The following is a 14,261-nucleotide window of genomic DNA, read 5'->3' on the forward strand; positions in this document are numbered from 1 at the left end:
CTGGAGACACACCCCCCCACCCCCACCCACACTGGGCAAGGCAAACCTGTCAGGCCCCAAGCTCTGGAGTCAGAGAAATAGGCTTCTCAGACTCAGCTTTGCTTCTTACTAGCTTGTGCCCTGGGAAAGTCACTGAACCTTTCTCACCTGTAAAATGGGGGAAATTTTTCTGAGATAATATTCAACCATTATAAAAGGACTTTGTGAACCATCAAGTGTCCAACAACAAGACTCTAATAGGTACTGAGTTCCTATTAAGTCCCAGGCACTACACTAGGTATTTAGTCCTCATGGCAACATAAAAAAGTAAGTATATATTATGGGCTTTCCTGGTGGCTCAGACAGGAAAGAATCTGCCTGCAACGCAGGGAACATAGGTTTGATCCCAGGGTCAGGAAGATCCCCTGGAGAAGGGAATGGCTACCCACTCCAGTATTCTTGCCTGGAGAATTGCATGGACAGCGGAGTACAGCCCATAGGGTTGCAAAGAGTCAGACACAATGAGCAATTAACACACACACAAGTACACGTCATCTTCAACTTATAGCTGGGAAAAGAGGCTCCGAGAGGATGAGTAACTTGCTCAAGGTCACAGAGTTCAGCAGTAGAAAAGCCAAGTCCAGGCCCTGAGCCTGCTGCCTGAGCCTGAGCCTAGCTTTGCTCACACCACGTTCAGGAATCACTGTGGCTGCTACAGTCACAGCCGACACAGTCACAGCTGGGCAGCTGAGGACACATGCTCGTCCTGAGGGGGCCCAGCTACCTGGGTGAGGGTGTTTGCGCTACCCCCGGCCCTAGGAGGAGCTGCACACAGGTGAGGCGGATCCCTTCGGCAGCCGTGTTAAGGGCGGTCAGACCTTCCTGAAACACAGGAGTGGTGTGGGGGCGGCAGGACGCCGAGGCCAGAGCCCAGGGCAGAGGTCACCACTCTTGCTGGGGCTGCCAGGCTCTTTGAGCTCTCCCCTCCCTGCTCCTGCGGACGATGACCTGGTATCCGTGGAGTCCTGAGGCCCACACCCGATTCTCGCCTGGAGGGGCATTTGGTGCATTCAGTCCCCCCCCCCCCGCCCCCGGCCACCCTGCAGGTCTGCTGGTGTCTCCTCACCCTCCTGTCTCTGATCCCCCCCCCTCCACCCCCGCTCCACCCTGGTCATGTGACCTCTCGCTCCTTTAAACACACACGGTGTTAACGACTTCTCCATAATCCCTGATGCCCGGTTTTCCTCTGAGCCTGGAGCTTTGTGCTGCCGCTCATCTTCTCCTGGAGGGCTGTCTGAGACATGTCCTCGTTCTTGGTTCCAAGGCCCCCTGCCAGGAGAAATCAGACAGCACCAGGGGCTGTGGGCTCCTGGAATGCAGGGGACAAGTCGATGTCACACATCTCTGCCTCTTCCAGGTGGTGACTCACCGCATTCTGCTCCTTCAGGTCCAGCCTGACGGCCACGAGTCACCGCAGCACAGCCAGGTGGGCAGCCAGCTGAAGGGCTGTGTTCCCCTACTGTAAGGAGAGGGGCTCCTGAAGGGCCAGTGGGATCACGGACACTGGCAGGTCCTGGGGACCCGCTGGAGCTGAGGTCCAGAGAGGGGTGACACGTCCAGGGTGACGGAGCAGGTCTGTGACAAGCTATCGCTCTGCTGGACCAATGCCACCCTGCTTGGAGAGCTGTGCCCCAAACTACCAAAAACCAGGGGCATTTTCAAGGGCCAGGTTCTCATCTCTTTTTTCACAGTTTAAGATAGACACATTACTTAAAAAAAAAAACAAAAACCCAAATCCCTATTTTCCATGCTCCAGGTTAAAGCTAGTCCCAACTCAATGAGCCCAGATCTATGCCTTTCCTCTAATCAGGCCACAGCCCCAGAGACTCTCCTTGTACTCAGGCTGTGCCTGGAGGCCACATGGCCCAATCTCTCACCTCCTACATCTGTTCTAGATGTTAGCTTCTTACTGAAGAGCACAGCCCACCCTGACCGTGATATTGGAGACTGCACCTCCCCCTGATCCCCTCATCCTGCCCCACTGTTCCATTTCCCCCAAAGCGCTGACCGCCGAACACCCTCCACCAGCTGCTTGTGTACTGTATCTATTGTTTATTGTCCGAACCTCTTGGGTGGAACAGAGGTGCCACAAAGGCAAGGATTTCTGTCTTGTTTTATTCTCTAAAGTTTTCCCAAGTGCCTAGATTAGGGCCTGGGGCACACGGCAGATATTTGTTCTGTAGATGTTTGTTCAGTAACGCATAACGGAGATGCAGAACCTGACCTGTGTCTCCTGGAACTCGAGAGCAGCCTCACCCGTGAGAAGTCTAAAGCTGACAGTTACAGGGCCATGGCAGATGACTCCACTGGGTGGGCAAAGGGCACAGTGTCCCTTGCGGTGGAAGTGGCTTCATTGAGGGCAGACTGCTGGGGGTCATCCTCAAAGAGGACTTGCTTCAGGAGGGTAAGAGGCCCCAGGGAAGAGGAGGCAGCCCAGGACATGGGATGTCCCTACAGGGGAGCCACAGAGGGAGTCAGGGCAGAGACCCTGGAGTCACAAACAAAAGCATCCAGAAGGGAAGACTCAGCTTCAGCCATTCGTCATGTCCAGGAGACTGTGGGAACAATTGAGCTGAACCAGTCAAGGGGGCCTTTTGGCTCAAGGGCTCCCCTCTGCCCTGGCCTCAGCACCTTCCCCAGGAAGGAATTCAATTTAGGGACTTCTCTGGTGGGCCAGTGGTTAAGAACCTGCCTTCTTCCAATACAGAGGACTCGATTCCTGGTTGAAGAGCTAAGATCTCACGTGCCATGGGGCCATTAAGCCCATGTGCCTTGACTACTGAGCCCACACACTCTGGGGCCTATGCACCGAAACCAGAGAAGCCCACACGCAACGAGGACCCAAAGCACCCAAAAGGGGAAAAAAAAGGCAAAAACAGACATTCAGCTTAGGCACAGATCTTTCAAGTGAAGATGCGAACATGTACTTAAAGTGGTTAAGCCATCCCCCACCCCCATGATAGATCCACCCACACACACCATCTTACGGGGTCAGAGACGAAACATTCACATTTCTTTTATGATCGTCATCAGATTATATTTATAGGTAAAGCTAAGTTTAGAAAACCCCTTTGACCACTTGGTTCTACCCCTCTCCCACTTGCCGCCCCTGATGAGGACCAGGCTGTGGGTGATGTAGCCGCAGTGTGAAGCTCTGCGTGTTCAAAGAGGCAGGAAGGAAGTGGGTGAACTGTGGGGGCCCAGCATGTGCCCCTGTGGAGACAGGCCAGGGGTTCCCTCTTCCTTCTGGATTATAAATATCTACTTCCTGTCCTTTGAAGCTGCAGGTGGCAGGGAACCCCTAACAGGGCCTCCCCCTCTGCCCAGGCAGGGCAGCGAGCTGGGTGGAAGGAGGCCGTGGCTTTGGGCCTGAACTCTCCCCTCCACCAGAGGGGACGTCCAGCCTCTCCTCCTCTATGGGCCCTGTCAGCATCTCCTTGCTGTTTCCCGAGGAATTAGTCACTCTCTCTGGGCTCTCAAAACCTCCCGACCACAGCACCTGCAGCGTGAGTTGTGTTGTCATCCGTTCCAACAGGTCTGTCCTGCTATGCAGCCTGGCGGGGGGTGGGGAGGGGTCGTAGCAGGAGTCAGACCTCCAGTGGCTCAAAGCCTTGAAAAGTTGACTGTGCCCTCTCCCCCAGTGAAATTCAAAATGAGAACACTCCTCAGTGGAAAATATTAACGCAACACTTACTGTGCATGCATGCTCAGTTGTATCTGACTCTTGTGATCCCCACGGGCTGTAGCCACCAGGCTCCTCTGTCCATGGGGTTCTCCAGGCAAGAACACTGGAGTGGGTTGCCATGCCCTCCTCCATGGGATCTTCCTGACACAGGGATTGAACCCACATCTCTTATGTCTCCTGCATTGGCAGGCGGGTTCTTTACCACTAGCGCCACTTGGGAAGCCCTACAACACTTAACAGGGGCATGCAATTTTTAAAGCTGCTTTCTAGAATTTCCGATTGCAAGATTCTGTGTAAATTCATCAAAGCTGAACTTTTCTTGCTTTCTTGGTATTGGTATTCCTGCTCTCCTGGGGCCCTGAAAACAGCTTTTTTTTTTTGGCTTCCTGGGTAGATGTGTCCTGGCAAGAGTTGTCCTTTACTCTTCTCTGTACTCCACCTTCCTGGCACAGGGCCTAGCCCAGAGCACAGCCCATATTTCTGAAATGAAGTACATCCGCCTGACCTGAATCTTGGAATCTGACTGGGCCTTTTTATCCTGGAAAGACGAGTGTGGGCAGACAAATCTGATGCAGATCCCCAGGGCTCAGGGACCCAGGAGGCAGCATAGCGAGAGGGAGGAGCACAGGGTCAGGCATCAGGATGCTGGTTGCAAACCCCAGCTCGACTCTAGTTTTGCTGTGTGACCTTGGTTAACGTATCCCCCTCTCTGGGCCTCAGTTTCCACATCAGTAAAATGAGAAGTTTGAACAGGCCCTTCAAGGACATCTTCCAGCTCCAAGATCCTGTGGTCCATTGGTCTGTGAGCTTTGTCACTGGCTTATAAACAGGACTCCTTGTATCCTGGCCAAGAATACTTATCAGAAAATTAACAATGGAATTCTTCCCTTTGTTGGAAGCAATGTTTAGAATTTGCTGCAATGTATTTGCCTATTGATTCACAATGGTCCATTGATACAAGTCATCTGCAGACTGGTCACCTTAGGTCCCCATCCCACATCCCTTCTCAGGTTGGTAAAATTCTGCTTGTAAGCTCTACTCTGAATAAACCGCTCCCTCCTCAATGCTCTTATCCCTCTTTTGCCATAATCATAGTAGATTACTAAAACAACAAAGAAAACAAATAACCAGCAGATGTGTAGCTATCATGCCCCTCACTCTTCCCCATTCCCTGCAGCAACAGACATCAACAGTGAATCACAGGGGAGGCTCAAACCCACCTCAGGCTTCACTACCAACCAATCAGATTGCCATCCTGCATCCCCACATTTGGTCACAGTTCTCACCTAGGATTGCAGTGTTGAATTCCTTGAGTAAGAAACTGTGTCCTGGGCATCTGCGCTCTTCACCCATAGCACAGGGTTCAGAAAGTACCAGCTAGATGAATAGCAGACATGCGCTGGTCTTTGGGCTCCCAGGCTCTGCAGCACACTAGAGTCAGAAGTAGACATGGGTGAGCTGCCAGTGACCACCCTGCTCAGGAGCCCAGAGCCTGGCCCTGCCCTGGGACACTGTGGTCACAGCCAGAGCCCACAGAGAGGTCCAGAGCATCCAGCTGCCCGTGCTCTGCAGCCCAGTGAAACGCAGCTCTTCCTAGCTGGCCAGGGAGAAGAAAGTGAACCTTTCTTGCCCTGTCCTCCTGGTCTCATTTCCCCAGCTACTCTGGGCTTGCAGTGCCCCAGACACTCTCCCCTCTCCTTGCCCTACACATCCTGCCTGGAAAGCCCAGACCCAACTTCCCAGCAACTTGGGAGGGCCCCTCCCCCACTGAAATCTTCCTGTGGCTCCTTGCTGACAATTCAATTAAGTACCCATTTCTGAGGCTGGGGGCTGAGATCTCCACGATAGCCCCCAAGAACCTCTCAGAATTTCACTCCCAAGATTTCAATCCACCTGCCCTTTTCTACCAAAAGGCCCTTTTCTACCTCTAAAACTCTAGCAATGGTCTCTCCTGCATTTAGAATGATGGCAATCCACTCCAGTACTATTGCCTGGAAAATCCCATGGACAGAGGAGCCTGGTAGGCTACAGTCCACGGGGTCGCAAAGAGTCGGACATGACTGAGCGACTTCACTTCTTAACTTTCTAATCTTACTGACGATCTGGTACATCCATCAAATGCCACTTCCTCCAGGAAGCAGAAAGCAGAGGCTCCCTTCTCTGATATGTCTAGTCCTTGTCAGAGTCTCTCTGAGGGAACTGACCATTTCTGCTGGTGTCCTGCTCACCTGTGCCCTAAAGCCCCTTCTAGACAAGCAACTCCCTGAGGCAGGGTCCAGTCTGCACTACCCATGGCTCAAAAGATGCACTCAAGGAATGTGGACGAGGGGCCCTGCCCCAGGAATCCCAGGTCCAAGGGAAGGACACACAGCCTTGCGGCCACACTCGCCCTGTCGCTCGGTCAGGCGCCTCGCCCTCCGGGTCCTCCATTATGAATAGCAGCACTGGTGCGTGGCCTTTTGTGGCTGCGAATTGCAGTAAGGTCAGGCCAGCCCGAAACAAGCCCAGAGGGTCCCTGCAGTCTGCAAAGGGAGGCCCTGCTCACACGCTGGCTATCTCCCAAACGATGAATATTTGTGATCGGAACAGCTTTCCAAAGGAAACCATGCTGAAAATGGGAATGAGCTGCTGGGACAACCACAGCACCCACTTAGCCTCACATGGGCTGGTGGGGGTCAGGATGCCAGAGTTCACATCCCAGGTCCTGCATTTATCAGCTATGTTGTCTTGGGCATGTTATCTGTACCTCTCCGAACTCCTAGTAGGTCAAATTAGGATAATACAGGCTTATTGTGTTTCACTTCATTGAAGGTCTCTTAGCCCTGGAAGTAATATTTAAGTGAGGGATGAGGGAGGTTTGCAAATCCTATGTTTATAGCCCAGAGCTTCTACCCTGGTCTTGCATTACCGCTAGATTGTCTGAAGCATGTTTTTGAAATAGATTGCAACCATCAATGGGTCATAAAAATCAATAGAACAGTCTTCTACATCTTGACAGTGATTTGGGTTACAGAGAAGTAGCGTTTGTTAAATCTCAGTGTGTATTTCATTGTATACAAAGAATTTGAACTTTAGTTAATAATATGCTGATGTGTTTAGAGGGAGGCACCCTGATGTCTGCAATTTATCTTGAAATGCATCCAAAATGTATTAAAAAATCTCTAGAAACTCATCAATAATAAATTATCCCAATTAAAAAATAATTTGCACACCAAATAACGTATAGGAATGACAAGTAAGCACATGAAAAAATATCTGACGTTGTTAGTCTTCATTGAAATTAAAACCATAAAAAGTTTCTAACAATAGAATATGACAGGGAAAAATATTAACATTCCAGTGGAAAAAGCTGGCACCATTTTAACCAAGTGCTCAAGCTTGATGTTATGATTTACAAAAAGAAATATATATTTGATCTTCATCCTGGTCCCTGGCACAGAGCTCCAAAAACCCTAGGAATTTCCTAAATGGTCAGAGTGATAAAAAATGTCTTTTATGATGTTAATGAGGTGACCTGAAGCCCCTATATAACCTAAGGATGGAAGCTGTCTGCTCAGGGGACCAACGGTGGGACTTCCAGTCCCACCTCCCCACCTCTGGGGAGAGGGGAGGGGAAGGAGGTTGTAAGTGACCAAGGATTGAGAATTTAAGCTATCAAGTCTATATAATGAAGCCTCTATAAAAACCCAAAAGGACAGGGCTTGGAGAATTTCCAGGTGGGTGAACCAGGTTACATCCATGTGCCAGGACCCATCCATGGGGACAGAAGCACTTGCTTTTGGGACCTTGCCCTATGCATCACTTCATCTGGCCATTTATGATTCGTATCTTTAATATCCTTTGTAATAAACCAGTTATAAAGTAAGTCAATGGTTACCTGAGTTCTGAGAACTGCTCTAGCAAATTAATTGAACCTAGAGAGGAGGTCCAGAGAAGGCAATAGCACCCCATTCCAGTACTCTTGCATGGAAAATCCCATGGATGGAGGAGTCTGGTAAGCTGCAGTCCATGGGGTTGCTAGGAGTTGGACACGACTGAGTGACTTCACTTTCACTTTTCACTTTCATGCATTGGAGGAGGAAATGGCAACCCACTCCGGTGTTCTTGCCTGGAGAATCCCAGGGACGGGGGAGCCTGGTGGGCTGCCTTCTATGGGGTCGCACAGAGGCGGACACGACTGAAGTGACTTAGCAGCAGCAGCAGCAGAGAGGAGGTCAAGGGAACTTCTGATTTATAGGCTATCATATAGCCAGGCAACCATCTGCACTTGTGATTGCTATCTAAAGTGGGGGCAGTCCTGGGACTTCCTTGGCAGTCCAGTGGTTAAGACATCATCTTCCAATGCAGGCGGGGGGACACAGATTCAATCCCTGGTTGGGGAACCAGGACCCTGCACGCTGCACATTGCAGTCAAAATAAATTAGTAAATAAAGTGAGGGCAGTCCTGTAGGACAGAGCCCTTAACCTGCAGAATCTGACACTATTTCCAGGTAGTGTCAGAACAGAATTAAATTTGTGAACGCCCAGTCAGTGTCCACAGGGAATTGAGTTAACTGCTTGGTGAAAAAACACACATCAGAATTGGTGTTAGAACTGGCTCAAGAGAACATCACCAGTAACAAATCACAATGGTATCAAATGCTCTCTGATAGGAGGTGATGAGAAGGACATTTGACCTCTGTGGTCTCCTTCCCCAAATTCCATAACCCCAACTTAATCATGAGAAAAACATTAGACAAAGCCACATTGAAAGACATTCTACAAAATACTTGACCAGTACTCGTCAAAAGTGGCAAGGTCATGAAAAACAAGACAGTCTGAGAAACTGTCATAAGATCAAGAAACATGACTTCTCATCAAGAGGAGGAATCTGGTTCTTTCCTCCCCCTGAAATGAGGCTGACCTTGTGATGGACTTTAACCAGTCGAACAGGGTGGAAGTAATATCTGAAGAAACCTTGGGACTTCCACTCTTGCTTTTTTGATATCCTAGTCGGGGGAGAGGGAGGGAGGTGGTCAGAGAAGGAAGTTTCTGTGAATATCAGCTACCATCTGGAGACATACCATTCCTGACATTCCTGCTCCCTGCAGAAGCCCCAGACATGTGAGACTGTCTTCTCATAAGTGAGCCTAGGCAAGGCCAGAGGAAAAATATATAAAAAATATATATGTTATAAAAAATAATAAATCACTGTTACTTTAAGCCATTACATTTTAGGATGATTTGTTCCCCAAAATAGATAAGTAATATGGAGTGGATTTGCTTAACTAGAAGATCCCATTATTCAGAACCCTGCTTTCCTCATACATCTGAGACCTCACCTCCTTCATTCTAGAACACTGTGGCTCATTCTGTGTTGATAGCAAATATCATCTTGACAGCTACTGGATTTCCCAGAACCACTGAGATTCTCTCTAAGGCTAAGCCAGGACTAGACGGGAAGACCCTCAACTTGAACCTGGGTATCTTCACAGGGTGCCCTTCTGAGGGCCCTACTCTCACCCCTACACTCTTGGCTCAGATCCTGTGGCCCATAACCTAGAGAGATCCTTCAGATGGGAGCTGTCTGGGAGCTGTCAGACATATCCAGACATTTGCCAACAAAATCCTGACAACTGGACTTCCCTGGGGGTCCAGTGGCTAAGAATGCACCTGCCAGCCAGCTGAGAAGCCGGAAATGGTAAATATTGTTTGGTAAATATAAAGAGACCCTTCTCTTCATCTAAGTATTTTATTCTGCTGCTGCTGCTGCCAAGTCACTGCAGTTGCATACAACTCTGCAACCCCACAGACGGCAGCCCACCAGGCTCCTCTGTCCCTGGGGTTCTCCAGGCAAGAACACTGGAGCGGGTTGCCATGTCCTTCCCTGTATTTTATTTTAAAGATAGTCATTTAAGGCAATAATAAAAATTTAAAAAATACTGCATCTATGCACATTGTGAGGTGTATAGCATGCATGTAATATATAAGGAAATGCATTGTGAGGACCTCCCTGGTGGTTCAGTGGTAAAGAGACTGCCCGCCAGTGCAAGAGACACAGGTGGGATCTTCCCGACCCAACCGGGAAGATCCTTGTTATCATCCATTTATTCATCCATCTCGGATTTAGAACCTACAACATTCCAGGCATTGTAATTCATTGTGGGGGAAAAAGGTGAGAAAAGCATCACATTTGCCCACAAAGCTATAATCCTGGGGGTGACAGGGAGTGACTAAGGCCAGAAGAGAATTTAGAAAAGGAAAGGATTAACTTCTAATTGACAAAATAATAATGCTACCTAATTTCTGAATTATTAGTCTATGCAAGGACCTGTTCTCAAGGTTTTACTCATAATGCCTCTTTCAAATTTCGTGACAGTCTTGGAAGATAGGTGCAATTGTCTCTATCATATAGATAAGGAAATGGAGTAACTTGGCCACCTGGTACAAAGAGCTGACTCATTAGAAAAGACCCTGATGCTGGGGAAGATTGAAGGCAGGAGGAGAAGGGGATGACAGAGGACACCAAAAAAAAAAAAAAAAAGAAAGAAAGAAAATACTGGCCAAATGACCAAAAAATATGCAAAAAAAGACTTCATTCATAATGTTTCTCTGACCTCTGATTCTCAGATCTTTTCAGTTGTAGCATAATCCCTGACATCTAATTCCCCAAAGCATGTTATCTGTAATGTTCTCAAGGCAGTTACAACACTTCTGTTCAGACAGCCATCACGGTCTCTCTTTCACATGCTCAGAGTGTTAATGGCAGTGAGGAGCCTTTGGCCCACGAGGGAAAGATGCTCCCCCAGATGGGCTGCTTCTCCGTGCTCATGCAGATGCTTATCGGGCCTCAGCCTGACAGTTGTTTAGTTGTGAAAGAAAGCCAACCAAAGGGCATTCACTCACAGACTAGCATTACCAGAGATTATGTCTAAAGGGAAGCTTTCGTTAGGGAATTAATTATCTTTCTAGCTTTCTATAGAATAAAAATCTCCATTCAAATATGTAAAGCTATTTTTAAACTTTTGTAATTTGAACTTTTATATATTTTTAGAAATACATTCTATGTCTCCTCTTCCTTTCTAGGCTTCAAAATGTTTGAGGAATAGATATTCACCTTTTCTTTTTTCTTTGTCTTTTCTCATAATACCATGAACAGTGGAAGGGCAAAAATAGATTATAAACATGCATTGAATAAAAGGTTCTCTCCTTCATGATTTCCCAAAAACATAAGTATACTCAATAAGAGGCTGCTATAACTTGGTCAGAGATTCCTCTATATCTGAGAGGAATACTATTACTTCAACAAATAAAGATTTTTTTTCTTAGGCTACCCAAAAGTAAAAATAATAAAATGGAAGAGGAAATATTTTTGTTCTATATTTTTGCTATTGTCATAGACATTGTGGAAATTAACATTTTAGTTTTATCCAGAAACTAGAAATTCAAAATTAATAAAATTAACAATGTGAAAAGTTGATTAGGCAATTTAAAAGTTGTAAAGACAACTTTGTCTTATTGACACAGAGTTTGGTGAAAAGATTGGTGCCTGCTCTTATAATTCCTCTCAGGAATGAGGCTGCTATTGCCCGTCTGGGGATTCCAAGTACAGCCTCTGGGTGGAGGTAATGTGAGCTTACAGTATGGAGTGGTATGTGATCAGGGCTTGCTTTTCTTGCCTCTTCACAGCTGCCTAACTTACTGAAACAAATCATTAGATCTCAGCTGATAACAATGAGGCAAAATTTCCAATCTGCCAGATAGTTAAAAAAAAAACACAAACTACATGAACTCAGAAGTCAGTCCAGCCTTAAAAATTTTGCAGTGTATCCATCCATGCTCTGGTTATAGAGAAATGAAATCAAACATAAAGAGAAGGAATGAATTTGGTTGTTTTTTGCTTTTACTTTTTGCTATTTAAATCCAAAAAGCAGTGAGAATAATAAAGAACAGTCAAGTCAAATCTTATAGAAAGTATATTTTTATTCAAGCTCATAGGACCTTATCAGTTCAGTTCAGTTGCTCAGTCGTGTCCGACTCTTTGCGACCCCATGGACTGCAGCACTCCAGGTCTCCCTGTCCGTCGCCAACTCCTGGAGTTTACTCAAACTCGTGTCCATTGAGTCAGTGATGCCATCCAACCATCTCATCCTCTGTCGTCCCCTTCTCCTCCTGCCTTCAGTCTTTCCCAGCATCAGGGTCTTTTCAAATGAGTCAGTTCTTTGCATCAGGTGGCCAAAGTATTGAAGTTTCAGCTTCAGCATCAGTCCTTCCAATGAATATTCAGGAGTGATTTCCTTTAGGATGGACTGGTTGGATCTCCTTGCAGTCCAAGGGACTCTCAAGAGTCTTCTCCAACACCACAGTTCAAAAGCATCAATTCTTCGGTGCTCAGCTTTCTTCACAGTCCAACTCTCACATCCATGCATGACCACAGGAAAAACCATAGCCTTGACGAGACGGACCTTTGTTGGCAAAGTAATGTCTCTATTTTTTAATATTCTGTCTAGGTTGTCCATAACTTTCCTTCCAAGGAGCAAGCGTCTTTTAATTTCATGGTTGCAGTCACCATCTGCAGTGATTTCGGAGCCCCCCAAAATAAAGTCTCTCACTGTTTCCATTGTTTCCCCACCTATTTGCCATGAAGTAATGGAACCAGATGCCATGATCTTAGTTTCCTGAACATTGAGTTTTAAGCCAACTTTGTCACTCTTTTCTTTCACTTTCAATCAAGAGGTTCTTTAGTTCTTCTTATAGGACCTTATAATGACTCTTAATTCATGTGACCTTGAGAGAGACCCAGAGGACACAGCTAAGCAGACCCAGACTCACCCAGAAACGTGGGAGAAACGTTTCAAGTCACTAGATTTAGGGGTGATTTTCTCTGCAGTCATAGGTAACTAATGCAATCATGACTATTAAATTAATGGACATACAAATCATACGCAAATCCATAGCATACTTTGTTCATGAATGTTTAAAGAATCTTTCTGCAATGCGGGAGACCCAGGTTTGATCCCTGGGTTGGGAAGATCACCTGGAGAAGGGAATGACAACCCATTCCAGTGTTCTTGCCTGGAAAATTCCATGGACAGAGGAGCCTGGGGCCGGGTGGACTACTGTCCATGGGTTGCAAAGAGTCGGACATGACTGAGCAACTAACACACAGATGTAATACATGAAACGCTTACTATAGTGTATTAGGCAACAAGGGAAATCTCAACAAATGTAAGCAGGCAGAAATCCAACAGATCATCTTCTCTGATTAGGAAATACATTCATGTTTAAGAGGAAACCAAGACTCTCCAATTGCTTGGAAATGTTAGCTTTTGTGTGTGTATCATTCGCACTAAAATGGTGCATAAAATGTGCATGTATTGTTTAAATAATAAAGCGAACATTCAAGTTAACGCCATGCAGGTCAAGAAACAGAACCAGAGGTGAACATTATCCTGATGTTTGGATAACCACGCTTTCAGTTTTTGTTATTTTACCACCTAAATGTATATCATGAAATGTGTTCTCTTGTATCTTTCTCCCTAGCTTAGTGCTACATCTCAGATCAGATGCAGTACTGCAGACAAGAGGCAAAGGTTCAGTGTGTGTGATTTGTGAAGTTTGTGCTCTCTGGAGTGAGGCAGTGAAGGAAGCCAGGACAGGGCAGCTACAAGTGCCAAGCAAAGATGTTGTCTCAGAGGTAGCCTGCTCCCTGAACAACCCTGGAGCCTGGAAAAACACCACAGTGCTGGGCCCACATGTCTTAGGCAGTCTTTGGCCAGGGTCTACTGGGGGCGGGGGGACCTTCAGGTCAAGGGCAATTTTCCAGGGGCTTCTCTGGTGGCTCAGTGGTAAAGAACCTGCCTGCCGATGCAGGAGACACGGGTTCAGTCTCCGATCTGGGAAGATCCCACATGCCACGGGGCAACTAAGACCATGCGCCACCACTGTTGAGCCTGCGCTCCAGAGCCCGGGAGCTGCAGATACTGAGCCCACATTTGGCAGCTACTGAAGCCCATGTGCCCCAGATGGAGCCTGTGCTCTTATCAAGAGAAGCCATCAAAACGAGAAGGCTGAGCGCTGCAAGCACAGAGCAGCCCCTATTCACACAACTAGAGAAAAGCCTGTGCAACAACGAAGACCAGCACAGCCATAAATTAAAAAAAAAATGGGGGCAATTTTCCAGAGCAGAGGCCAGTGGGTGTTCCGGCCTGGAAAGCAAAATCTGGGGAACTTCCACTACATATTATGTTTGAGATTCCCCTCACTATATAGCTGCAGTTCATATGATATCTATGCCAAATAATGTCCTATTGTGTGAATATATCATATGCTGTCAATGTCAGACATGAAAAGAGTATATCTAAGGCATATGCCTCGGAGAAGGTAATGGCACCCCACTCCAGTACTCTTGCCTGGCAAATCCCATGGACGGAGGAGCCTGGTAGGCTGCAGTCCATAGGGTCTCTAGGAGTTGGACATGACTGAGTGACTTCACTTTCACGCATTGGAGAAGGAAATGGCAACCCACTCCAGTGTTCCTGCCTGGAGAATCCCTGGG

General features: G+C 47.3%; 1 protein-coding gene across 1 annotated transcript in view; it reads right to left on the minus strand.

Moving 5' to 3' along the window:
* Positions 1-14,261, minus strand: part of ANKDD1A (ankyrin repeat and death domain containing 1A) — a 42,213-nt gene that overhangs the window by 13,700 nt on the left and 14,252 nt on the right. The window contains 5 exon segments of the mRNA XM_018053788.1: positions 764-861; positions 1,409-1,498; positions 5,047-5,060; positions 5,237-5,321; positions 6,110-6,239. Coding sequence (XP_017909277.1) covers positions 764-861; positions 1,409-1,498; positions 5,047-5,060; positions 5,237-5,321; positions 6,110-6,239 — 417 coding nt within the window.

This window comes from Capra hircus, chromosome 10, assembly GCF_001704415.2.
Source record: "Capra hircus breed San Clemente chromosome 10, ASM170441v1, whole genome shotgun sequence".
In the NCBI taxonomy this organism is placed as follows: Eukaryota; Metazoa; Chordata; class Mammalia; order Artiodactyla; family Bovidae; genus Capra; species Capra hircus.